At 46.1% G+C, this 24,717-nt stretch overlaps 1 protein-coding gene and 1 non-coding gene across 2 annotated transcripts; both read right to left on the bottom strand.

Annotated features, from left to right (window-relative positions):
• Positions 1 to 5,510: 5,510 nt before the first annotated feature.
• Positions 5,511 to 15,372, bottom strand: tpt1 (tumor protein, translationally-controlled 1). The gene is made up of 6 exons (XM_068040187.1): positions 15,262 to 15,372; positions 14,884 to 14,957; positions 13,746 to 13,933; positions 7,879 to 7,984; positions 7,439 to 7,555; positions 5,511 to 5,677 (listed from the first exon to the last, which is right to left on the bottom strand). The coding sequence occupies exons 1-6, from the start codon at positions 15,287 to 15,289 to the stop codon at positions 5,675 to 5,677; spliced, it is 516 nt and encodes a 171-aa protein (XP_067896288.1). The 5' UTR covers positions 15,290 to 15,372; the 3' UTR covers positions 5,511 to 5,674.
• Positions 5,818 to 5,948, bottom strand: LOC137374765 (small nucleolar RNA SNORA31). The gene has a single exon (XR_010975902.1). It is a non-coding gene; the product is annotated as a small nucleolar RNA SNORA31 (small nucleolar RNA).
• Positions 15,373 to 24,717: the final 9,345 nt, after the last annotated feature.

Here is a 24,717-nt window from a genome sequence, read left to right as displayed (position 1 = left end):
CTTTGGGTCCCACCCCCCTGCAAGACTAGGTTTACCCTCCCAAGTAGGACTAGCAAACCTCCCCGCAAGGATATTGGTCCCCCTCCAGTTTAGATGCAACCCATCCTTCTTGTACAGGTCACCTCTGCACCAGAAGAGATCCCAGTGATCCAAGTAGCTGAAGCCCTCCCGCCGACACCAACTCTTCAGCCACGCATTCATTTGCCTAATCCTCCTATTCCTACCTTCAATAGCATGTGGCACAGGGAGTAATCCTGAGATTACAACCCTAGAGGTCCTGCTTTTTAACCTCCTGCCTAACTCCCTATATTCACTTTGCAGGACCTCATCTCTCTTCCTGCCTATGTTGTTTGTACCAATATGGACCACGACCTCTGGCTGCTCACTCTCCCCTTTCAGAATGTCCTGCAGCCGCTCCGAGACATCCTTGACCCTAGCACCAGGGAGGCAACATACCATCCTGGAGTCTCGTTTGTGGCCACAGAAATGCCTACCTGTACCCCTTATGATAGAATTCCCTATCACTATAGCTCTTCCAACCCTTATCCTCCCCTGCTGTGCAGCAGAGCCCTCTGTGGCACCATGAACCCGGCTGTTGATGCTTTCCCCTGGGAGGTCATCCCAACAGTATCCAAAGCGGTATATCTGTTTGAGAGGGGGATGGCCACAGGGGACTCCTGCACTACCTGCCTGCGCCTACTACTCCGTCTGGTGGTCACCGTGTGCAGCCATTACCTACGGTGTGACCACCTCACTAAACGTGCTATCCACAACTTCTTCAGCATCGCGGATGCTGCACAGTGAATCCACCTGCAGCTCCAGCTCCATAATGCGGGTAGCCAGTAGCTGCAGCTGGATACACTTCCTGCACACATGGTCACCAGGGACACTGGAAGCGTCCCTGATTTCCCACATAGTGCAGGAGGAGCATATCATGGGTCTGAGCTCTCCTGCTATGACTTTTTAAATTTATTATTTATTTAGAGATACAACACTGAAACAGGCCCTTTGGCCCACCGAGTCTGTGCCGACCAACAACCACCCATTTATACTAACCCTACAGTAATCCCATATTCCCTACCACCTACCTATACGAGGGGCAATTTATAATAGCCAATTTACCTATCACCTGCAAGTCTTTGGCTGTGGGAGGAAACTGGAGCACCTGGCGAAAACCCACGCGGTCACAGGGAGAACTTGCAAACTCCGCACAGGCAGTACCCGGAATCGAACCCAGGTCCCTGGAGCTGTGAGGCTGCGGTGCTAACCACTGTGCCGCCCTTAGGCTTACCCTTAGGTTAATTAGTTACTCCCTTAATTAAAGAAATACTAATTATACTAAGGGCCTTGTTCTACCCACTCCAATCTAAAGTCCTTAAAAAAAAACACTTTAGTAGTATTCACCTTATCACCAGAGGTTTTTTTCCCAACAAAAAAAAACTTACCCCTTAGGTTTTTTTAAAGATATTCTAACAGCTGGTACTTACCAACCAATCAACTTGCAGCTCTCCTCTGACGCCACTGTTTGCCTTTCTTTCAAAACTCCAGTGCGCTGGAAGAGGTTCGACTGCTCTTCGCTCCCGAAAGGTTCAACACCATTCGCAACCCCTCAGATAATGAAGCAGTCAGTGCAGAAACGCAGCAAGACCTGGACAATGTCTAGGCTCAGGCTGATAAGTGGTAACTAACATTCACAACACACAAGTGCCGGGCAATGACCATCTCCAACAAGAGAGAATCTAACCATCTCCCTTTGAGATTCAATGGTATTACCATCGCTGAATCCCCCACTATCAACATCCTGGGGGTTACCATTGACCAGAAACTGAACTCGAGTAGCTATATAAATACATAAACATAAATGCTACAAGAGCAGGTTAGAGGCTAGGAATCCTGAGGCGAACACCTCACCTCCCGACTCCCCAAAGCCTGTCCACCATGTACAAGGCACAAGTCAGGAGTGTGATGGAATACTCTCCACTTGCCTGGATGGGTGCAGCTCCAACACCGAAGAAGCTTGACACTATCCAGGACAAAGCAGCCTGCTTGATTGGTACCCCACCCACAAACATTCATTCCATCACCAACAAAAATTGGTAGCAGTGTGTACCATCTGTAAAATGCATTACAGCAGTATACCAAGGCTCCTTAGCACCTTCCAAACCCGTGACCTCTACCACCTAGATGGACAAGGGCACTGCCTACAAGTTCCCCTCCAAGCTATGCATCATCCTGACTAGGAACTAGATCACCGTTCCTTCACTGTCACTGGGTCAAAATCCTGGAACACCCTTCCTAACAGCACTGTGGGTATACCTACCCCACATGGACTGCAGCGGTTCAAGAAGGCAGCTCACTGCCACCTTCTGATTCCATCTTTTGTGCTAGGTATGACTCCAACCTGCAGAGTTTTCCTTGATTCCCATCGACTCGTTTTACTCAGGCTCTTGGTGCCTTGATGTCAAGGGCAGTCACTCTCACCTTACCTCTGGAGTTCGGCTCTTTTGTCCACCTTTGAACAAACGCTGTAATGAGGTCAGGAGCTGGGTGGCCCTGGCAGAACCCAAACTGAGCGTCACTGAGCAGATTATTGCTGAGCAAGTGCTGCTTGAAAGCACTGTCAGTGACCCCATCCATCACTTTGCTGATGACTGAGAGTAGACTGATGGAGCAGTAGTTGGCTGGTTGGACTTGTCTTACTTTTTGGGCACAGGAGATACTTGGGCAATTTTTCACATTGCAAGGTAGATGCCAGTGTTGCAGCTGTACTGGAACAGCTTGGCTCAGGGCATGGCTAATTCTGGAGTACAAGTCTTCCAGTTCTATAGCCTTTGAAGTATCCAGTGCCTTCAGCCATTTCACATGGAGTAAATCGGATTGGCTGAAGACTGGCATCTATGATACTGGGGACCTCATGAGTAGGCAGAGACAAATCATCCACTCCACTGAATGCAACTGCACTGCAGAGCTTAGATCTGCTCCATTGCTTGCAGGAACGCATAACTCTGTATTAGATGCTGCTTCTGGTGTTCAGCATGCAAGTCCTATGTTGTAGCTTCACCAGGCTGACGGCTCATGATAGGGATGCCTGGTTCGCACTCATCATTGAGCCAGGGTTGGTAATGGTAGTGTGGGGGGATATACCAGGCCATGAGGTTACAGATTGTGGTTGAATACAATTCTGCTGCTGACGGATTCCCAGTTTTGCACTGCTGGACCTGTTCAAAATCTATCCCGTTTAGCAGGGTGGTAGTGCCACACATAATGGTGAGTACCCACAATGTGAAGACAGGACTTAGTCTCGACAAGGACTGTGCGGTGGTCACTCCTACCATAGACAGATACACCAGCAACAGGTAAATCAGAGAGAAAAAGGCCAAGTGGGGTTTTCCCTCACCACCTGCCAGTAGTGGTGTTCCCAAACCACTTAGTGATTCAGTGATGGGCACTGAAGACCCCCACCCAGAGCACATTGTGCCCTTGCTACTCTTAGTGCTTTCAATTGGCAAACATGGAGCAGCACCATCAACCAAGGGGGGCAGGGGCAATAGATAGTAATCAGGAGACCTGATGCCATGAGACTTCATGGGGTCCAGAGTCAAGGGCAACTCCCTGCCAACAGTATACTACTGTGCTGCCACCTCTGGTGAATCTATCCTGCCAGTGGGACAGGACATACCCTGGTGTCTGGGACATTGTCTGCAAGGTATGATTCTGCAAATATGATGCTTGATTAATATGTGGGACAGCTCTCCTAATTTTGGTACAAATCACATGTTTGTATGTAACCATCCTCATACCAACTGATAGAGGTCAAACCATGCTAGGGAAAATAGGTTAATGGGCTACTGCCATCATGCCAGGGATCATTCCCTTGAGGTCCCAACCTCCACATATCTCACTGAAAATTCTCACATTTTAACCCTCATTAAATATTGACTTTTACAGGGTTCTATTAGATAGAATAATCAGTCTATCAATTTAAAACCCACTGCCAATTTGGACAACACATCAGGACAGATGTTTAGTGAACTGCACAACCATACTTGTATTTATGATGGCATCAAGCACAAATCCAACATTTAAAAGTTCCTCAGGTAAACTTAGCATTTGTCCAGGTATACTTACTCCACTACCAAATGCATCTTCCCCTCCCTTCCCGTCAGCATTCTGAAGGGATCGTTCCCTCCGCGACAACCTGGTCCACTCCTCCATTACCACCACCTCATCCCCGTCCCATGGCACCTTCCCCTGCAATCGCAGGAGGTATAATACCTGCCCATTTACCTCCTCTCCTCCCTATCCCAGGCCCCAAACACTCCTTTCAGGTGAAGCAGCAATTTACTTGTACTTCTTTCAACGTACTATTCTGTATTTGCTGCTCACAATGTGGTCTCCTCTACATTGGGGAGAACAAACGCAGACTGGGTGATCGCTTTGCGGAACATCTCCGCTCAGCCCGTAAGCAGGACCCTGAGCTTCTGGTTGCTTGCGATTTCAACACTCCTCCCTCCCCCCCCCCCCCGGCCACTCTCATGCTCACATCTCTATCCTGGGCTTGCTGCAGTGTTCCACTGAACATCAACGCATGCTCAAGGAACAGCATCTCATTTTCCGATTAGGCACAGTACAGCCTGCCAGACTGAACATTGAGTTCAATAATTTCAGAGCATGACAGGCCCATTTTACTTTTATTTTTAGTTACTTTTTCTTTTTTACATTTTTTTTCTTTTGTTCATTTCATTGTACTTTTCAGTTTGCTTACCCACTGTTTTTTCATGTTTGTACTTGCTGCTGCTCAATCTTCAGCTCATTAACACCCTATTTGTACTAATGCTTTGCCTTTCAACACACTATTAACATATTGTTTGCCTTTGCTCCATGACCTTTTGGTCAGCTATGTGGCCTTGTCCAATCTACACCTTCTATCCCCACCCCCAGCTCACTTGCTCGTAACCTTTGACATTTCTTATATTTGCTAGTTCCGAAGAAGGGTCACTGACCCGAAACGTTAACTCTGCCTCTCTTTCCACAGATGCTGCCAGAACTGCTGAGTGGTTCCAGCATTTCTTGTTTTTATTTCAGATTTCTAGCGTCAGCAGTATTTTGCTTTTACTTACTCTGGAATTCTCTACCCATTTAAGGCTGGGACAGATTGATTTTTGGCCTCACAGGGTATCAAGTGATGTTGGAGTGGGCAGGAAAGTGAAATTGAAACCCAAGACCAGCCATGATCGTATTGAATGGCGGAGCAGGCACGATGGGCCATATGGTCTATTCTGCTCCTATTTCTCATGTGTTCTTCCCTTGTACTGTTTGAATCCACTGCAAGTCGTCACGATTCTCTTATGCTGTCATTTCTTGGACATTTCCACTGCACCTGTGATGAGAATGACCAAGTGACTAAAGCAACATTTGCTGTGAGTCAGATGCGAGAACACAGAGGCAGGGAACCTGTTTTAGGCCACTCTACAACTTATCACCTCATTTCCAGCATTTGGCTCTAGGCATTAGGGGATTAATGCACTTTATTGCAACTTAAATGTTAAAACAATGCTTTCATTTCTGAATGAATCAGCTCAATGATACCAGTCCAATTTTATTGCAGGTAAAATGGTGAGTAGCAGGACATTATGATCGATGAATTCAACATGATGAACTGCAGGCAGCAGATTTACTGTAAAGAAAGCAGAAACCCAATGTCAGCATGTACTCCAATATTAGGAATCTACAACAGATTTTCAAGATTAATATCAATGGCAGGAATGGGCCAACAGTGAAAGTTAACTCAAATTCAGGATTCTATAGTCTGGAAATAGTGTCCACCCCTTATTCAATCTGAAGTGCCACAGGAAAGCAGACAGAAATTAAGTGCAGGGAATTTTATCTTGCATCTAAGTGCAAACCAGGAAGTCAGAATTTCACTTCAGGTCTATCAGTAGATGCACTTAACCAACACACAATTGATTCCAAGGGTATCGCATTGTTTCAGGCTACACAAGAAATGTTTCAAGATTGCTCCCTCAAGAATTTGGGTGAGTCACGAAAGCTGGAACTCAAAATTGGACAGTTTCACACAGATATACTGTGTTGCCTCTTCCTGCCCTAAACAAGACAAACTAAGCCCAGTTAGTAGTATGCCATTTGAATGCACTTAACAGCATTTGTCGAGACTCCAAAATGACTTTTGTACTTCATTCCAGATTAGTATATGGAGCAGTTATCAAGTCAAGATAGTCATTTGTGAAAGCAATCTAACATTAAATTTGTCAACAAGATTACAATTTCACTTGTAAATGTTTGAATGGTAAGCAGCGACACTGATTAGCTAGCAGGCAACTCTGCTGCTACATGAATCAAATCTTGGGGATAATAGACCTATCCATTTAAAACTATCACCCTCAATATATTGCATTCAGCATCTTACTCCCCAGCCACTTGCACGACTGAAAATTCAAAGTACAGACAGTTGTTTCACCTCTGCACATGTATCCTGCTCAAATCACATCAAGACCACACTGAGTGTCAATAACTTGAGTGTTCGTGGGCACAAAGTGAGAAGGAAGCTGGAGCGCAGCATAACTAATGCCAGACTGAAAATTAGCATGGGTGAATAGGGATCAAGCATAGCTAAGGAACAAGTGGAGTTGGTTAGTTGTAAAAGGGAGATAAAGCACTCTGTGGAACAGGACGACATTTTAAATCCAAATTACAGTTAAACTAGATGCAGAGTATATGGCTGATCTTACTACCACGATGAGGTTGGAGCAGAGCACAACCGGAAGGTAATAAAAACCATTGCTAAATGTCAGCATGTGGGCCAAATCATTTCCCAAAGAGCTTGCATCAATATAGCAAATTTCATATGCTCAAATGTCTCACACTTCAAAGCCATTATTTACTGAACAATCACTAAACAAAAATAAGCCAATTTGCACACAGCAAGATCACAAAAACAGGAATGAAAAGGAAGTTAATCAATTTTGATCGTATTGGTTAAGAGATGACTGTTGGTCAGGATACCTTGCCATAGGATCTCAAGACCATCTGAAACATCTGTTTAACCTCTTGTCTGGAACAGTGTCGCCAATAAATCAGCACACCATCAGTGCTGCACTCGTGTCAGCCTAGGTTGTGCGTTCAGGTCCTGCACCAGCCTTCAGGCTCAAGTGTGTCACCTAATTTCCCTTTCCTTTTTTGGGGGGGGGTCTCAGCATGGTCATCCTCTGGCACTAGGCAAACAGCAGGATATCAAGGCCATGCCTCATTCTCAGCCTAGGTCCATATAATCTGAACAGAATCTCGAGCACCAGCTCATCTTACTTTGGATCCTTCAACCTCCTTTCACTTGTGATTCTTACTTGCAAAAGACAGTGACCAAAGCAAAGCACCGTTTTCTAAAAAAAAAAGTGCGCTTCTCAGCATTCTAGGTACTCACGCATTTTTCAATTTCCAAACCGTCCTTGAAGAAAAGCATATATGGAGTAATACCGTCTTCACGATAGTTTAACAATGCAACCATGCCATCACAGTTCATACTCTCTCCTGTGAAAAGCTAGACAAAATTCCAGAATTTAGTACTGGAACTTAAGTTAAAAAAAAAAATGATTGCTTCACCCCTTATATTTCCCCTTTCCAGCAATATATTATGCATCAGAAACACTAGTTCTTCATCCATTCTTTATATGCTTCTTTCAATGGTGAGATATACCATCTTATTCAACCACGGACAGGACCATAATTTATCCCTTGACATAGGTCAGTAAATACCACCCTGTTAAAATCAGTTACTCTAGCACAGACTGGGGATTGGTCAATTTCAGTTATTAAGTATTTTTGCACAGTACTGTCAAAGATTAATTCTAAAAATGCTATTACCTGATAATTTACAAAATTGGATAGAATGTCTGTAATAACTGCTTGGGCATTTTCTGTAAAAGTCTTCACCGCTTCTGGATTTTGCTCTTGGATTCTGGCTTTCAGACTATAGTTGAAGATACAAATACATGTTAATAAAACAGCAAGTGCTGGAAATACTGAGCAGGGCAGGCAGCATCTGTGAAGAGAGAAAGTTAACACTTCAGATTGTGACCTTTCAAATACATGTGAAACTTGCCTTGTGTCAGTATTAACCCAATGTAAAATCCATCACACCAGGACTGCAGATTAGTTTACCTAGCTAAAATCACACGCAATTCATGAATTAGTAACATGTGCACGTGAAGCGCAATGGGGCAATTCCCACATTGAAAGTGCCATATGAACCCAAGTTGCTGTTTTGGAAACTGCATTCTACAATTCAAACTTCCTGTACATCAGTGGATTAAAAACAAAGGTCGAAATTCAAGAAGTTCAGTGAACTCAAGGTTAGGTATACCACTAACAAAATCCTCTTCACCAGGATCAAAGGTAGCTTCAAAGTGAGTAGACAGCCCCCACCCAGACTATTTCCCAATCACAGCCTCCAAACCCCTCAATCACATTGGGAACATTGCTAGTTTGGTTAGCTGCAGAAACTTCATTTTTAGCTTAATCTTAATTTAGCTGTAATTGAGAACTCCATACTGTAAACCAGTATCCATAATGAGTTTAACACAAGCCTTTAAACTAGTAAGTGGGGCAGGGGGGGGGGGGGGGGGGGGAGGAGGTGAGAGGATGGCTCAGGTGGAAAAGATGGTATAAACAGTCCGAAAATAAATGAAAGGGGAGAGAGTAGCTCCAGTCAGTAATTGTGTTTCAGGTCGAGGGAAAATGAAAAAGATGTAAAGAAATTAGACCAAAAGAATAAAATAGGGTACAAGTGAGTAAAACATTAGAGCAGAAGGGGAGGTTAGAGTGTGTGGGCTAAATAAGCACTCTTTATACAGGTAAGAAACAAATTAAATAAACTGCAAGTGCAAATTCAACTTGGTGGGTTATGACATGGTAACCATTACTGAGACATGGGCTTGGATTTAACCCTGGGCAAACGGGAGCCAGCCACCGACTGAAAAGTCAGTGGTGTACCTGCTTCCACCTGGCCTGGGGATCCGACCTGTATTTTGCAGGTCGCTGGGCTTGAATTGGTGCGAGGCAGGACTTTCACCCAATTGAGATGGGAAGTCCTGCCTAATAGAACTGCCAGCTAATCAGCAGGCTGGCAGCTAACTGTCCCAGCCTGAAGAGGACCAAGTGTCACTGACCTAAACGTTAACTCTGCTTCTGCTTCCACAGATGCTGCCAGACCCGAGTGGTTCCAGCATTTCTTGTTTTTATTTCAGATTTCCAGCATCCACAGTATTTTGCTTTTACTGAAGACAACATGTCAGGGAGCCCAGAACAAAGTTTTGGTTGCCTTGCCGGGGGTGATCAGACAGGCCCCTGCGAGGTCAAAGTGGGCGATTGGGGGGGAAGAAAGAGAGGGGGCTGGATCTTGTTGGGGGTGGTTGGGGCAGTCCACCTGTCGCGAGGGACCTACCCCCCGGGCCACCAGAGAGCTATCTGCTTTCATTAGGCGGCTTCTCTCGGGCCTCAGCCGCCCAACTAGCCACGGGTAAAATCCTCATGGAGGCGGACGAAGGCCCTTAAGTAGTTACTTAAGGGCCTTGATTGGCCTGGGGCAGGCAGGCCATTGTTCACCACCACCACCCTGCATAAAGTGACAGCGTAGATGGCAGCAGGTCAGGAAGGGCTCCCAGAGCCTCCTGCCCCATTTTACACCCCTCCCCCACACCTGCTCTTTGGTGGGCCGTAAAATTCAGCCCACGGTTTCAGGACTGGGAACTAAAAACAGGTTATAAGATTTATAGGAAAATAAGAAAAATGGTAGAGGGGGTAGCCTTAGAGATTAAGGGTGAAATCACTAATCGAGAATATAACTAGTAAACAGGTAGTGGAGACTTTGTGTGCAGATTAATAAAAAAGGATTTAAGACTGTAATAGTGATTGCGTATAGGTCCTGTTAGCAGTTGTGAATCAGTAGACTATAGACAAGTTTATTCGATAGGAATCACATGATTAGGTTCAACAGAGTAATGAAAGGGAGTGTTTAAAAGGGAGAGTCACAAAACAGCTACAAAAATTCTAGATTTCGGTTTAATGGCTGACTTCAACACAATGTGATACTGTTCATAGTAAACTGGGAAAATCTATTAATGGGTGAGAGGATAAAAGATCAGTTGCTCAAAAAAGGATTTAATACAATACAGAACAAGTTTATACCCCCAAGGGTTTACTTGCCAAAACACTACCATGGAAAACTAAAAAGGTAAGTGCAATAGCACATATCCTGGCAGATGAGAAGGATACAAAGAACAAAGGATTTCAAAACAAATAAGAGCTACATAAAAGGAAGTATGAAAAGAAACTTGTAAAAATAAATCTCAATCAACATTTTTTTTTACAATATTAGGAAATAAAGAGTGGTCAGGAGGAATGCAAGCCCTTTGAAAGTGATATTGTCAATGAAAATAAGGACATTTTGAATTACTTTGCATTGGTATTTACAATAGAGGAAAAGGTCAGCATGCCAGAAATCCCAAGCAAACCATAGCAAAAGCAGGAACAGGGACTCACCAAAATTAAAGTTTGCTAACCAAATGTAATGAAGAAAATAATAACACCAAAGAGTGACAAATCACAGGAACAGATGGTTCCATCCCAGGTTTTTAAAGGAAAGGGAGATCAAACTCTAAAATAGGGAGAAATTTCTTCACTCAGGGCTGTGAAACTGAAATTTGCTAACCCAGAGGATTGTGGATGCTCCATTTTGGCCTTGAGACAGAAATCTGTTATGATTGTATTGAATGGCAGATCAGGCTCAAGGGACCACATGGTTCACTCCTGCTATTTCTTAGTTATAATGTAATCACAAGAGATTAAATAAACTGGGTTGATCCCCTATAATTCAGAAGGTTAGGGGTGATTTGATCAAAGGTTAAGACATCAAGGGGAACTCTTTCCACTGGCAAGGGTGTGGGCAAAGTCTATTAGAGCCAGATCTTTCAGAAGTGAAATAAAATCAAAATACTGCAGATGCTGGAAATCTGAAATAAAAACAAGAAATGCTGGAAATACTCTGCAGGTCTGCGGAGAGAGAAACAAACAGTCAACTTTTCAGGTCAGTGATCCTTCATCAGAACTGTAAAGTGAAATTAGGCATGCGTAGAAGTCTCGAACTCTTCCACAATCAATAACGAGGAGTATAGGGGATGTAGGATACACTTGAGGAAATTAGGAGGGCAAAAAGGGGCCATGAGATTTCCCTGGCAGATAAGATAAAGGTGAATCCTAAGAGATTCTTTAAGTATATTAAGAGTAAAAGGGTAGCTAGGGAGAGTGGGTCCGCTTAAGGATCAGTGTGGCAATCTATGTGTGGAGCCACAGGAAATGGGCCAGGTCCTAAATGAATATTTCTCGGCCGTATTTACTGTGGAGAAGGTCATGGAAGCTAGTGAGTTCAAGGGAGGGAACACCGATATCCTGGAGCATATCAACATTACAAAGGAGGTGGTGTTGGAGGTTTTGAAGTGCATTAAGGTGGATAAATCCCCAGGGCCTGACCAGGTATATCCTAGGATGCTATGGGAAGCAAGGGAGGAGATTGCTGGGGCCCCAGTTGAGATTTTTGCATCATCGTTAGCCACGGGTGAGGTACCGGAAGACTGGAGGATAGCTAATGTTGTGCCTTTATTTAAGAAGGCCAGCAGGGATAAGCCAGGGAACTGCAGGCCAGTGAGCCTTACACCAGTGGTGGGAAAGTTATTGGAAGGGATTCTGAGAGACAGAATTTATATGCATCTGGAAAGGCATGGTCTGATTCGGGATAGTCAGCATGGCTTTGTGAGTGGGAAATCAGCTCACGAATATTATTGAGTTTTTTTGAGGTGACAAAGAGGATTGACGAGGGCAGGACGATGGTTGTTGTCTACATGGACTTTAGCAAGGCCTTTGACAAGATCCCGCATGGTAGACTGGTCCAGAAGGTTCGAACACATGGGATCCAGGGTGAGCTAGCAAATTGGATACAAAATTGGCTTGGTGATAGGAGGCAGAGGGTGGTAGTGGAGGGTTGTTTTTCAGATTGGAGGCTGGTGACCAGTGGTGTGCCGCAGGGATCAGTTCTGGGCCCTCTGTTGTTTGTCATATATATTAATGACTTGGATGTGAATGTAAGGGGCATGATTAGTAAGTTTGCAGATGACACCAAAATTGGTGGTATAGTGGATAGTGAAGGTTGTCTAAGGTTACAACAGGATATAGATCAACCGGGAAAGTGGGCAAGGGAGTGGCAAATGGAATTTAATGCAGACAAGTATGAAGTGATGCATTTTGGGAAGTTAAACCAGGGCAGGACATATACAGTGAATGGCAGGGCCCTGGGGAGTGTTCTTGAGCAGAGACACCTTGGGGTGCAAGTACATAGTTCCCTGAAAGTGGCAACACAGGTAGACAGGGTGGTGAAGGCAGCATATGGCATGCTTGCCTTCATCGGCTGAGGCACGGAGTACAAGAGTTGGAAGGTCATGTTACAGTTGTACATAACGTTGGTTAGGCCGCATTTGGAGTAGTGTGTGCAGTTCTGGTTGCCGCACTACAGGAAAGATGTGAAGCTAGAGACGGTGCAGAAAAGATTCACAAGGATGTTGCATGGTTTGGAGGGCTTGAGTTATAAAGAGAGATTGGATAGGCTGGGTCTGTTTTCCCTGGAGCGAAGGAAGCTGAGAGGGGACATGATAGAGGTATATAAAATTATGAGAGGCATAGATAGGGTAGATAGACAGAGTCTGTTTCCCATGGTAGGGGTGACTAAAACTAGAGGGCATAGATTTAAGGTGAGAGGGAGGAGGTTTAAAGGGGATCAAAGGGGTAAATTTTTCACACAAAGAATAGTGGGTATCTGGAATGAGCTGCCTGAGGAGGTGGTGGTAGAGGCAGGAACAGTAGCAACATTTAAGAGGCATCTGGACAGGTACTTGAATGAGCAAGACAGAGGGATATGGAATTAATGCAGGCAGGTGGGATTAGTATAGATAGGCATTATGGTCGGCATGGACACAGTGGGCCGAAGGGCCTGTTTCTTTGCTGTACGACTGACTGATACTAGATCAATTGCTGATCTTAAATTGTAGGTGTACAGATTTGTTGACCAAAGGTAGTAAAGGATATTTGGGGGAGAAAGAAAGGGTGGATTTATGGAGTTCAGTTGCAGATCAGCCATGACCTCACTAAACAATGGTACAGGCTGCAGACACTAAAGAGCTGATTCCTGTTCCCATGTTCACAGGATAGAGACTCCGAACAAATGCTAAAGGAGATTGTAGTGAAAGATTGCTCCAACCCAGCAGATTTCCTTTACAATAAGCACAGAATTAAAATTTCATTTTTGCAGTGACAAAAGGTACCAATACTAGCACTAATCCAATGAAAACTTTTAGGTCAGGTAAACGACTCAGACCAATTCTCCATTCCAAAACAAATTTTACTCTTCAGTGCAACTTTTTCAGATCTCAGATATAGTACGTCAAATGTCTATCTCAGGTGTTTTTTTTTGGGGGGGGGGGGGGGGGGGGGGAAAGAGAAGAGGCAGCAGCAAGGAGACAGAGCCCCAAGTAGAAGCAGCCTTATTCTGAACAGCTAGTCAGGTAATTACAGTATAACCTCCAGGCATCCTGGAAAGGCCATGGTACAATTTGACATATCTGGGGGTCTGCAACAAAGTAACAGGGGAAACATATCTGATAACTAAAGCCAGCCTTGTCACTCACACTTTCATATAATCCTTTATGTAACTTCTATAGATGGATTTCTTATAGCAAACTTCCTGAAGCTTGTGATTTAATATAATGTCAACACCACGGACAGTTGAAGACTCAGCCTGTTCCACGACACATTCTTGGGAAGCATTGCCGCCGATTAAAGAGTCATCAATTGCTCCTTCAGTTCTCGAAATCATCTGGCAAAAGAAACAGATAGCCATTAGTAAGTACAGTATAGCATTCCAGGTCTCAAGTTCTAATGCTACAATAACTTCAGGTCACTTATTTATACATCACTGACCAGCTCAGTCACATCAAACAGTAACCTTTAAATAGCTGGCCCATACAGCCCTGGAGGGGTGGAGGCAAGGGGGGGGGGGGGGGGGGGGTGGAGAAACCCAGGAAGATCAATAGTGAACAGTCACTACCACTGGTCTTAACACTCCAGACTGAGGAGATCAGCGAGGAGAAAAGGAATGATTTCCACTGACAATCCAGCAATTCTGGCAAAAAAAATTAAATTGATGGCAGGATTGGGTACCCTTAACAGATGCTTCCCATCTACCAATTGAAGGGAATAATGGAATAGGTAGTCAACACAACATGGAGAGCAGAAAAATACAGAGCATTGCCAGTGGATCACTACTTAATCTTCAAGGAGGTGGAGAAAGACACCACAGTCTTAGAACAAACAAGTCTTCTGAACTCGACTGTATATACAGGGGAAGCCAAAAGCCACACAAGGAAAAGGAAAAAAAAAAATCAAATTTTCAAAATTGCTATTTCAATTCCAACTGGCAACTGCACTGTATCAAGGTCGAACTGAAACCTTGTATCGGGTGTTGAAGTGTAAGAAAAACCCCTGCCTTGTCTCTGAGGTGGTGATGACCGCTGTAGTTAAACAGAGCCCTCAGATCTGGCTGGCATGTACCATGGGAGGGGCGGGGGTGCCGGGTGGTACCTTCCCAGATAGAGGAACTGATATTAATTACAGCAGCCCGGCTCGTGAAGAATTTGGCCCAGGACCTCGCGCCGATAACTCCACACCACCCCCCCCCGACTCCATGGAAACCACTGTGACATCACACCGTCAGCTCTGCCCCCACCCCCGTGGGCACGTCAGCGTCCGAGCGGCCTCGAGCTTTACCTTCCCCTCTACTTCGTACATGAAGCCCTTAGCGGCTTCCTTGATCTTGTAGATATCGGAGAACATCTCATCGCCTGTGTATGATGGGGAGGTAAAAAAAATAATCAGCCGTAGGTTAAAAAAACACACAGCAAACCCCCACAGCGCGGGGTGTTCCCTCCCATCCAACCACACTGCGGGCCACCCATGTACCGCCCGACGCTGCCGCTGGGCAGGATGCCGAAACCTAGTCCGCACAGGCTTTTCAGAACTATCGACAACTCGCACCTTCTTTCCGCCCGCCCCCGGGCCCACAGGCTCCGTCATTTACAAAGTTTTCTCTTTCGTAAAAAAAAGCACCGAAAAGTAGGCCGCGAGATCGGCCGCAGCAATACTTACCGGAGATGATGCACTTATAAATCTTCATTTCGAGTAGATGGTGATTACCCCCAAAAACAGCAGCACTGCGGACCCAGACACGAAAAAGGGCGACTCCCTCCGCTCGCCGGCCTTATATACGCGCCGTCATCCTGACGTCAGCGCAATTGTGCGCAGCAGCTACGCACGTTCCCGTGACGTAGGAGGCAAGCATACGGAGTCAGTCGCACGACCGTGTTGAGACAGTTGCTCAATTCTGGAAGTGTGACAGAGGAAGATAATCCTGCAAGTAAGAAAGGCTTGTATTTCTGGAACACCTTTCAGGTTCCCAGGATGTCCCAAAGTGCATTACAGCCATTGGAGTACTTTATGAAGTGTAGGAAACATGGCGGCCAATTTAAGCGCAGCAAGATCTCACAAACAACAGTGTGATAATGACCAGATAATCTGTTTCAGAGATGTTGGTTAAGGGGCAAATATTGGCCAGAACAGTAGGCAAAACACCATTGCTGTTCTTCAAAATAGTGTCATACAATCTTTTACATCCACCTGAGAGCAGATGGGACCTCAGTTTAATGTCTCTGAAACACGGCACATTACGACAGTACTGCCCTGGAAGAGAGACCCCAACCCACAATTTATTCACTCAGAGGCTCGCGTGCTACCAAGAGCCACAAATGACAAAGAAAGTAGTTTCTTTTGGGCCTCCTTATCTCGAGAGACAATGGATACGCGCCTGGAGGTGGTCAGTGGTTTGTGAAGCAGCGCCTGGAGTGGCTATAAAGGCCAATTCTGGAGTAACAGGCTCTTCCACAGGTGCTGCAGAGAAATTTGTTTGTTGGGGCTGTTGCACAGTTGGCTCTCCCCTTGCGCCTCTGTCTTTTTTTTTGGACAAAGAAAGTAGTTACATAATATAAATCCCATCGTTTGCAGTAGTTTGTTGGTACAATGATGTCCAAGGATTTGAGAGACAACCATACACACACACATGACATCATTCACCAACCTGTACTAGGATTGCCATCTCTTGTTGGAGGCATTGCTGGAGGTTTGCTTACCTGACATTCTGACCATGTGGCATTTAATCATGTGACATCTAATGTTATTGCCCCTTGACCATTTGAATAGATTTGCACATGGTTTTGCACCAGCAGTTGTTATATGTGAAGTTCCAAGAACCAGGAGGCCACCTGTGAACAGGTGTAGAGAAGAAACTGAAAAGGGGGGGGGGGGGTCGTCAGGGGTATGGTGATGCGCAGAGTAATTCAGTGAAATTGCACTGATAACTGACAATAGCGCAGTCGAACCCAACTCGATAGAAAAATAATTCCCCTCACAAGAATCTGAATTGATGCTTATGGAGAAACTGAATTTTATTGTATGCCAGGAAACATTTGAATTTGGCCCACTTTTCTCTCAGGCTTTGGTGGCCTTGATCATAGATAATAACAACAAGAAATGCTGGGAACACTCAGCAGGTCTGGCAGCATCTGTGGAGAGAGAAGCAGAGTTAATGTTTCAGGTCAGTGACCTTTCATCAGAACTGGCAGAGGCTAGAAATGTAATAGGTTTTAAACAAATAAAGTGGTGGTGGAGCAAAAGATAACAAAAGGGAAGGTGTTGATAGGACAGACGGTCACAGAGCAAAGGCAAATGGTTTGTTAATGGTGTGGTGAAAGACAAAGCGTTAGTGCAGAGAGGGTGTTAAATGAAAGAATAATGAACAGCCCTGGCCAAAAGCACAAACATGAAAAAAAAAGTGGGCAGGCACATGGTAAAAAGTACATATAGTCAATATGATCATGGCTGATCTGCCTGAACTCCACTTTTCCACCTGTTCCCCATTGCCCTTGATTCCGAGTGACCAAAAATCTGTCTATCTCAGTCTTAAATATATTCAATGATGGAGCATCCACAACTCTCTGGGGTAGAGAATTCCAAAGTTTCACAACCCTTTGATGAAATTTTCTCCTCATCTCAGTTCTAAATGATCAGCTCCTTATCCTGAGACTGTGACATCCCCGCTTCTGACCTTATGATAGAGGGAAAGTCATTGATGAAGCAGCTGAAGATATTTGGGCCTAGGACACTACTCTGAGGAATTCCTCCAGTGATGTTGTGGGGCTGAGATGATTGGCCTCCAACAATCACAAACCATCTTCCATTGTGCTAGGTATGACTACACTTTTTGCAGAGGATCTTTTACTATGAAATTACTAATGAACCCTTCCTCATTACATAACACTAGATCTAAAATAGCCTCGTCCCTATTTGATTCCACAACATATTGTTCTGGGAAGCTGCTGTGAAAGCATTCTACAAAGACATCTTCCAGAATAACTTTGTCTATTTGATTCGTCCACACTGTAAAGACTAAAGTCCCTCATGGTTATTATATTGCCTTTGTACAAGTCCCTATTATTTCTTGCTTAATGCTTTGTTCAATGGTATAACTACCGTCCCAAAGCACTTTACAGCCAATGAAGTACTTTTTAGAAGTGTAGTCATTGTTGTAATGTAGGAAACGCAGCAGCCAATTTGCTGACAGCAAACTCCCACAAACAACGTGATAATGACCAGATAATCTGTTTTTATGATGTTAACTGAGGGATTAATATTGGCCAGGATACCAAGGGGAGCTCCCCTGCTCTTCTTCGAAATAGTGCCATTGGGTCTTTTACTTCCAACCGAGAAGGCGGAAGGATGTGATTGCTCTGGAGAGGGTGCAGAGGAGATTCACCAGGATGTTGCCTGGGCTGGAGCATTTCAGCTATGAAGAGTGACTGGATAGGCTAGGGTTATTTTCAGAGTAGAGAAGGCTGAGGGGGGACCTGATTGAGGTATACAAAATTATGAGGGGCATAGATAGGGTAGATAAGAAGAAACTTTTTCCCTAGCGGAGGTGTCAATATCTAGGAGGCATGGATTTAAGGTGAGGGGCAGGAGGTTTAGAGGGGATTTGAGGAAAATTTTATTCACCCAGAGGGTGGTTGGAATCTGGAACACACTGCCTGAAGGGGTGGTAGAGGCAGGAACCTTCACAACATTTAAGAAGTATTTAGATGAGCACTTGAAATGCCATAGCATACAAGGCTATGGGCCAAGTGCTGGAAAATTGGATTAGAATAAATAAGCTTGATGGCCGGCATGGACATGGTGGGCCGAAGGGCCTGTTTCTGTGCTGTATAATTCTATGACTCTAAGGCAAATGGGGCCTCAGTCTAACATCTCATCTGAAAGACGGCACCTCCAACAGTGCAGGAGTCCCTCAGTAGTGAACTGGAGTGTCAGCCTTGATTTTTGTGCTCAGATCTACAACCATCTGACTCAGAAGTGACAGTGCTGCCAACTGAGCCACAGCTAACACATCTACCAAAACTCACTTTCACAGCCACATCTCTTTCCTCAGCGACTGTCTCCGATTCCAACTTATTCCAGGTGGATTCCAACTGAAATTCCACCCTTCATGTTTTGGATCCACCCTTGATTACAGATATCTCAAAGATATTCAGCGCTCCTCGGGCCACTGCTGTCTTTTTTTTCCAAATATATTCTTTATTCATAAAAATATGTAAAAAATACATTACAAAACAGTTCAGAACAGCTCCCAGTTGACATTCCAGAAAGTGCAAAGGAAATCAGTTTTCTTCAATACTGAAATGAGTTGCCTCACAACCCTTCCATTCCATTTTACATGCAATGTACATTTCACAACAAAACCATATTTTGGTGCATACAGCCCGAGGGGTTTTCCATGGGTTCCAGCCCCTCGGTTCACCGCGCGAATGGACCTTACACTGTGGTCTTTCCCCATTGAGCTTTTGCTGTGGCTACCCCAAGCTTTAGTGCATCCCTCAGCACGTAGTCCTGGACCTTGGAATGTGCCAGTCTGCAACACTCGGTGGTGGACAACTCTTTGTGCTGCAAGACCAGCAAGTTTCGGGCAGACCAAAGAGGGTCTTTCACCAAATTGATGGTCCTCCAGCAGCAGTTGATGTTTACCTCGGTGTGCGTCCCTGGGAGCACCCCGTCGAGCACAGACTCCTCTGTTACAGAGCTGCTCAGGATGAACCTCGATAAAAACCACTGTATCTCTTTCCACACCTGCTTTGCCACCTCGAGGACAGCGTGCGGAGGTGTTGAGATTCCGGTCATGCAGGAAGGATCTGAAGGGAAGGGCCCTTCTCACCACCAGCCAAGCTACATCTTGGTGCTTGTTTGAAAGTTCTGGTGATGAGGCATTCTGCTAAATGACTTTGACAGTTTGCTTGGGGAACCATCTGAAAGGATCCACCATCTCATTTTCCCGTAGGGCCTTGAGAACATTCCGTGCAGACGACTGCCTGATGGATTGGTGGTCAAAGGTGTTTTTCTGCACAAACATTTCCACGAAGGATAGGTGGTACGGCACGGTCCAACTGGATGGAGCGTTCCGCGGCAATGTGGCCAGACCCTTCCTTCGCAACACAAGGGACAGACAGAACCTCAGCACGTAATAACATTTGGTGTTTGTGTACTGGGGCTCTACGCACAGCTTGATGAAGCTGCACACAAAGATGATCATCAGGATGAGGGCGACGTTTATCCAGAGGTTTGAACATTGTGTCCCTCCGGACCTGGTCCATTTTGGATCTCCAGATAAAGTGGAAAATGGCTCGGGTGACCGCCATGGCGCAGGAGTGAGGTATGGGCTGGGCCTGAGCCACACACAGCAACAATGTGAACGCCTCGCACCTGATGACCAGGTTCTTACCCACAATGGAGACAGAACACTGCTCCCACATACTCAGTTTATAGTTTACCATGGCTGCTTGCTCCTTCCAGGTTTTGGCACATGCCCTGGCCCATCTGAACCATATCCCCAGCACCTTCAGGTAGTCTGATCTGACGGTGAAGGGGACAAAGGATCGGTCGGCCCAGTTCCCAAAGAACATGGCCTCACTCTTGCAGCAATTTACTTTGGCTCCCAAGGTCAGTTCGAACTGGTCGCAGATGCTCATCAAAGAACAAAGAACAAAGAAAATTACAGCACAGGAACAGGCCCTTCGGCCCTCCAAGCCTACGCCGATCCAGATCCTCTATCTAAACCTGTCGCCTATTTTCTAAGGGTCTGTATCTCTTTACTTCCTGCCCATTCATGTATCTGTCTAGATACATCTTAAAAGACGCTATCGTGCCCGCGTCTACCACCTCCGCTGGCAACGTGTTCCAGGCACCCACCACCCTCTGCGTAAAGAACTTTCCACGCATATCCCCCCTAAACTTTTCTCCTTTCACTTTGAACTCGTGTCCCCTAGTAATTGAATCCCCCACTCTGGGAAAAAGCTTCTTGCTATCCAACCTGTCTATACCTCTCATGATTTTGTACACCTCAATCAGGTCCCCCCTCAACCTCCATCTTTCTAATGAAAATAATCCTAATCTACTCAATCTCTCTTCATAGCTAGCGCCCTCCATACCAGGCAACATCCTGGTGAACCTCCTCTGCACCCTCTCCAAAGCATCCACATCCTTTTGGTAATGTGGCGACCAGAACTGCACGCAGTATTCCAAATGTGGCCGAATCAAAGTCCTATACAACTGTAACATGACCTGCCAACTCTTGTACTCAATACCCCGTCCGATGAAGGAAAGCATGCCGTATGCCTTCTTGACCACTCTATTGACCTGCGTTGCCACCTTCAGGGAACAATGGACCTGAACACCCAAATCTCTCTGTACATCACTTTTCCCCAGGACTTTTCCATTTACTGTATAGTTCACTCTTGAATTGGTTCATCCAAAATGCATCACCTCGCATTTGCCCTGATTGAACTCTATCTGCCATTTCTCTGCCCAACTCTCCAATCTATCTATATTCTGCTGTATTCTCTGACAGTCCCCTTCACTATCTGCTACTCCACCAATCTTAGTGTCGTCTGCAAACTTGCTAATCAGACCACCTATACTTTCCTCCAAATCATTTATGTATATCAGTCTGCGAATGGACAGCAGATCTGTGCAGAAGATTCCGATGTCGTCCATGTCCAGGGAGGCTTTTACCTGAGTGCCTCCGCTGTCTGGGATTGTCATCCCTCTTATGCCCACATCCTTCCTAATGGACTCAGCAAAAGGTTCGATACAGCAAACAAACAGGACAGGGGAGAGAGGACAGCCCTGTCTGACTCCAGATTGAATTGGGAAACTTTCTGATTCCCACCCATTGATTGAGACTGTGCTCCTGATGTTGGTGCAGAGCAGTTTGATCCAATTGCGGATTCCATCCCCAAACCCCATTTTGGAGAGCACGTCCATCATGTACGTGTGCGATATCCTGTCAAAAGCCTTTTCCTGGTCCAAGCTGATGAGGCAGGTGTCCACCCTCCTGTCCCATACATAGGTGATCGTATCCCTGAGTAGCGTGGGACTGTCAGAGATCTTCCTGCCGGGTACAGTACAGGTCTGGTCAGGGTCAATCACCAACTTCAGAGCAGACTTGACCCGACTGGCGATGACTTTGGACAGAATCTTGTAGTCAACATAAAGCAGTGAGATAGGCGGCCAATTTCTGATTTCCGCCCTCTCCTCCTTCCGCTTGTAGATGAGGGTGATGATGCCTTTCCTCATGGATTCTGAAATGCTGCCGGCCAGAAGCATACTCTCGTACACTTCCAGCAAGTCTGGGCCGATCCAGTCCCGCAGAGCCCAATCCAAGTCAGTTGACTTGTAAGCCGTCGCGTCTGGGAGTTTTACTCATCCCAAAGGACCTGATGGCCTTTGTCAGCTCGTCCATTTAAGATCTCCGTGATGAATGACAGGAAGGACTGGGAGGCTGTGCTGTCCATGGGCATCACGTCCTACAGTCCAGCATAAAAGGATCAAATAATCCTTAGTATGTCAAACTGTGATGATGTTACAGAGCCATCCTCTTCCTTCAGGCTGCTGATCACAGAGCTCTCTCTCTCTCTCTGTATTTTTGGAAGAAGAAATGTGAGCACATCTTATCCTGCTCCACGGAGCGGACTCTGGAACGGAAGATGATCTTGGAGGCCTCCCTGGCAAAGAGCGAGGCCTGCTGTCTCTTCACCTCTTGGAGATCCTTCTTGACCTCGACCCCCATCAACTGCAGCCGGAGCAGATTCTGCATTCTTTTCTGGAGTCGGGACATTTCCCTCTGTCTCTCTCTCTCGCCCTCTGAACACCTTTGAGGATAAAGAACCTCTTGATGTTTGCCTTGATCGCTTCCCACCAGTGCACCGGAGACTCAAAGAGGGGTTTCACGGTTCTCCAACCTTTGTAATCCCTTTTGAGTTCCTCAGCATTCTCTGGGGTTAGCAGTTTTACATTCAGCTTCCATGTCCCTCTGCCAACCCGCTGGTCATCCTGTAAGTGACAGTCGGCCAGTAAGAGGCAGTGTTCAGAAAAATACATCGGCTTGGCTTCGGTGGATCTGACCGTGAAAGCACAGGACACAAACAGGAAGTCAATTCTGGTACGAGCAGACCCATCCAGTTTTGACCAGGTGTATCTACCCTGCGCTCCGTCTGCAGGTTTGCTGAAGACGTCGTGCTGCTTGGCATCTTTTACCGTTTCCATTAGGAATCTGGACGTAGCGTCAAAGAACAAAGAACAGTACAGCACAGGAACAGGCCATTCGGCTCTCCAAGCCTGCGCCGATCTTGATGCCTGCCTAAACTAAAACCTTCTGCACTTCCGGGGTCCGTATCCCTCTATTCCCATCCTATTCATGTATTTGTCAAGATGCCTCTTAAACGTCTCTATGGTATCTGCTTCCACCACCTCCCCCGGCAACAAGTTCCAGGCACTCACCACCCTCTTTGTAAAGAACTTGCCTCGCACATCCCCTCTAAACTTTGCCCCTCTCACCTTAAACCTATGTCCCCTAGTAACTGACTCTTACACCCTGGGAAAAAGCTTCTGACTATCCACTCTGTCCATGCCGCTTATAGTCCAGTTTGCTGTCGTCCTTGCCGGATCGTCCAGCTGCGTTAATGATGCAGTTGAAGTCACTGCCAAGAATAACCGGCCTGGATGTCGCCAGCAGCAGTGGGAGCTGCTGGAGGACGGTCAGCCGTTCGCTGCATTGAACCAGGGCATACACGTTGATTAACTGGAGCGGAGCATTGTTGCACATTACTTCTGCTACGAGGAGGCTACCGGCTACCGCCCACCGCCTCCTTAACTTTGGAGATGGTGACGTTGCCTCCCTGCAGCAGAATACCCAGGCCGGAGGAACGGGAATCATTTCCCCCGACCAGATCGATGGCCCCTGGGACCACCATCGCGACCATTGCCTGTAGGTGCTGAGGTGCGGCATTCCACATTCCTGCAGGAACAGCAGATTGGCTTTGACATTGGCGAGGCAGTCCAAGGTCGAAACACATCGCATAGTGGATTTAACGCTATGTACGTTAATCAAAGCAATCTTTATACCCATTTTAAAGTTGGGTGTTGCTTACCACACCAGGTGGCCTTGCTAGTCCCAGTCCTTGGGTATGTTCGTGCATTCCCATAGTGCACATAAACATTCGTTGATCTCAGAAACCCCTCCTGGTTACTCATGGGGGGGTTTGTTCTGCTGGGGTGACATCGGGAGGATCTTGTAGGCAGCAAGGCTTGGGCTGTCTTCTGCTGGTGGTGTCTTTCCCCTCTATTCCTCCTCGAAAACATCACTGCTGCTGGCTTCCTGGAGCTGGAGTGCGCCAGATGCTTCGCTGCTCTCGGACTCCCAGAACTGGGGTGCGCTGGGTTCGGCGCTTTGGGGTTGGGGCACGCTGGACCCGTCACAGCTTCCAGTGCCCCGGAGCTGGGGGGCTTTCTCTTCCAGCTCCTTTGAGTTCTGCTGCTTCTTTTGCATTTACTGTCTTTCCGGCCCTTCCCCGTCCAGTGAGGAGGAGCTGCTATAGTCTGTCTCAGACGGTAGCCGCCTCTTGCCACTGGTTTGTGTGGTGACCTGTTCCTTTTTTGGAGGCTTCTTTTTTGTGGTTTTCCTTTTTACCACTTGTCACTGACAAGTTTGTCCATCTGCTGCCTCCTCTGTAGAGAAGGAGTTTCCGGGCACGGGGTAGGTGTTGGGTTGCTGGTTGCAGCTGCCTCCCCTTTCTTCTCCTTCTCAGACTGCTCTCACCCCACTCGAAGATCCATACTCAATGGCATGCATCACTACATTCATGCTCTGAAACTCTCCTGTAACATCAACTTACTCCATCTTAAAGTTATCCTGGTTCGCAGTTCCACTTCACCATTTGTCAGATCCAGCACTTTAACCAAAAACATTATTTTTCTTCCTTTCATTTGACAAGGATCACAAGCTTCAACAATTCATGGATACCAATGCCCATCCGGATCCTTCTTCGCCTTCATTTTTCTCACACCCAATCCTTTCTTCCAATCTTACCCTTGGCCATGTTTCCATGATCCCCTCTAACCTTCCCTTTTCTGACCCTGAATGATGTGTCCTCAGCAAAGAACTCAGCT

The sequence above is a fragment of the Heterodontus francisci genome, chromosome 10 (genome assembly GCF_036365525.1).
Source record: "Heterodontus francisci isolate sHetFra1 chromosome 10, sHetFra1.hap1, whole genome shotgun sequence".
Taxonomy (NCBI): domain Eukaryota; kingdom Metazoa; phylum Chordata; class Chondrichthyes; order Heterodontiformes; family Heterodontidae; genus Heterodontus; species Heterodontus francisci.
Note: the sequence above shows the minus strand (reverse complement) of the source record. Positions and strands in the feature narration are given on the sequence as shown.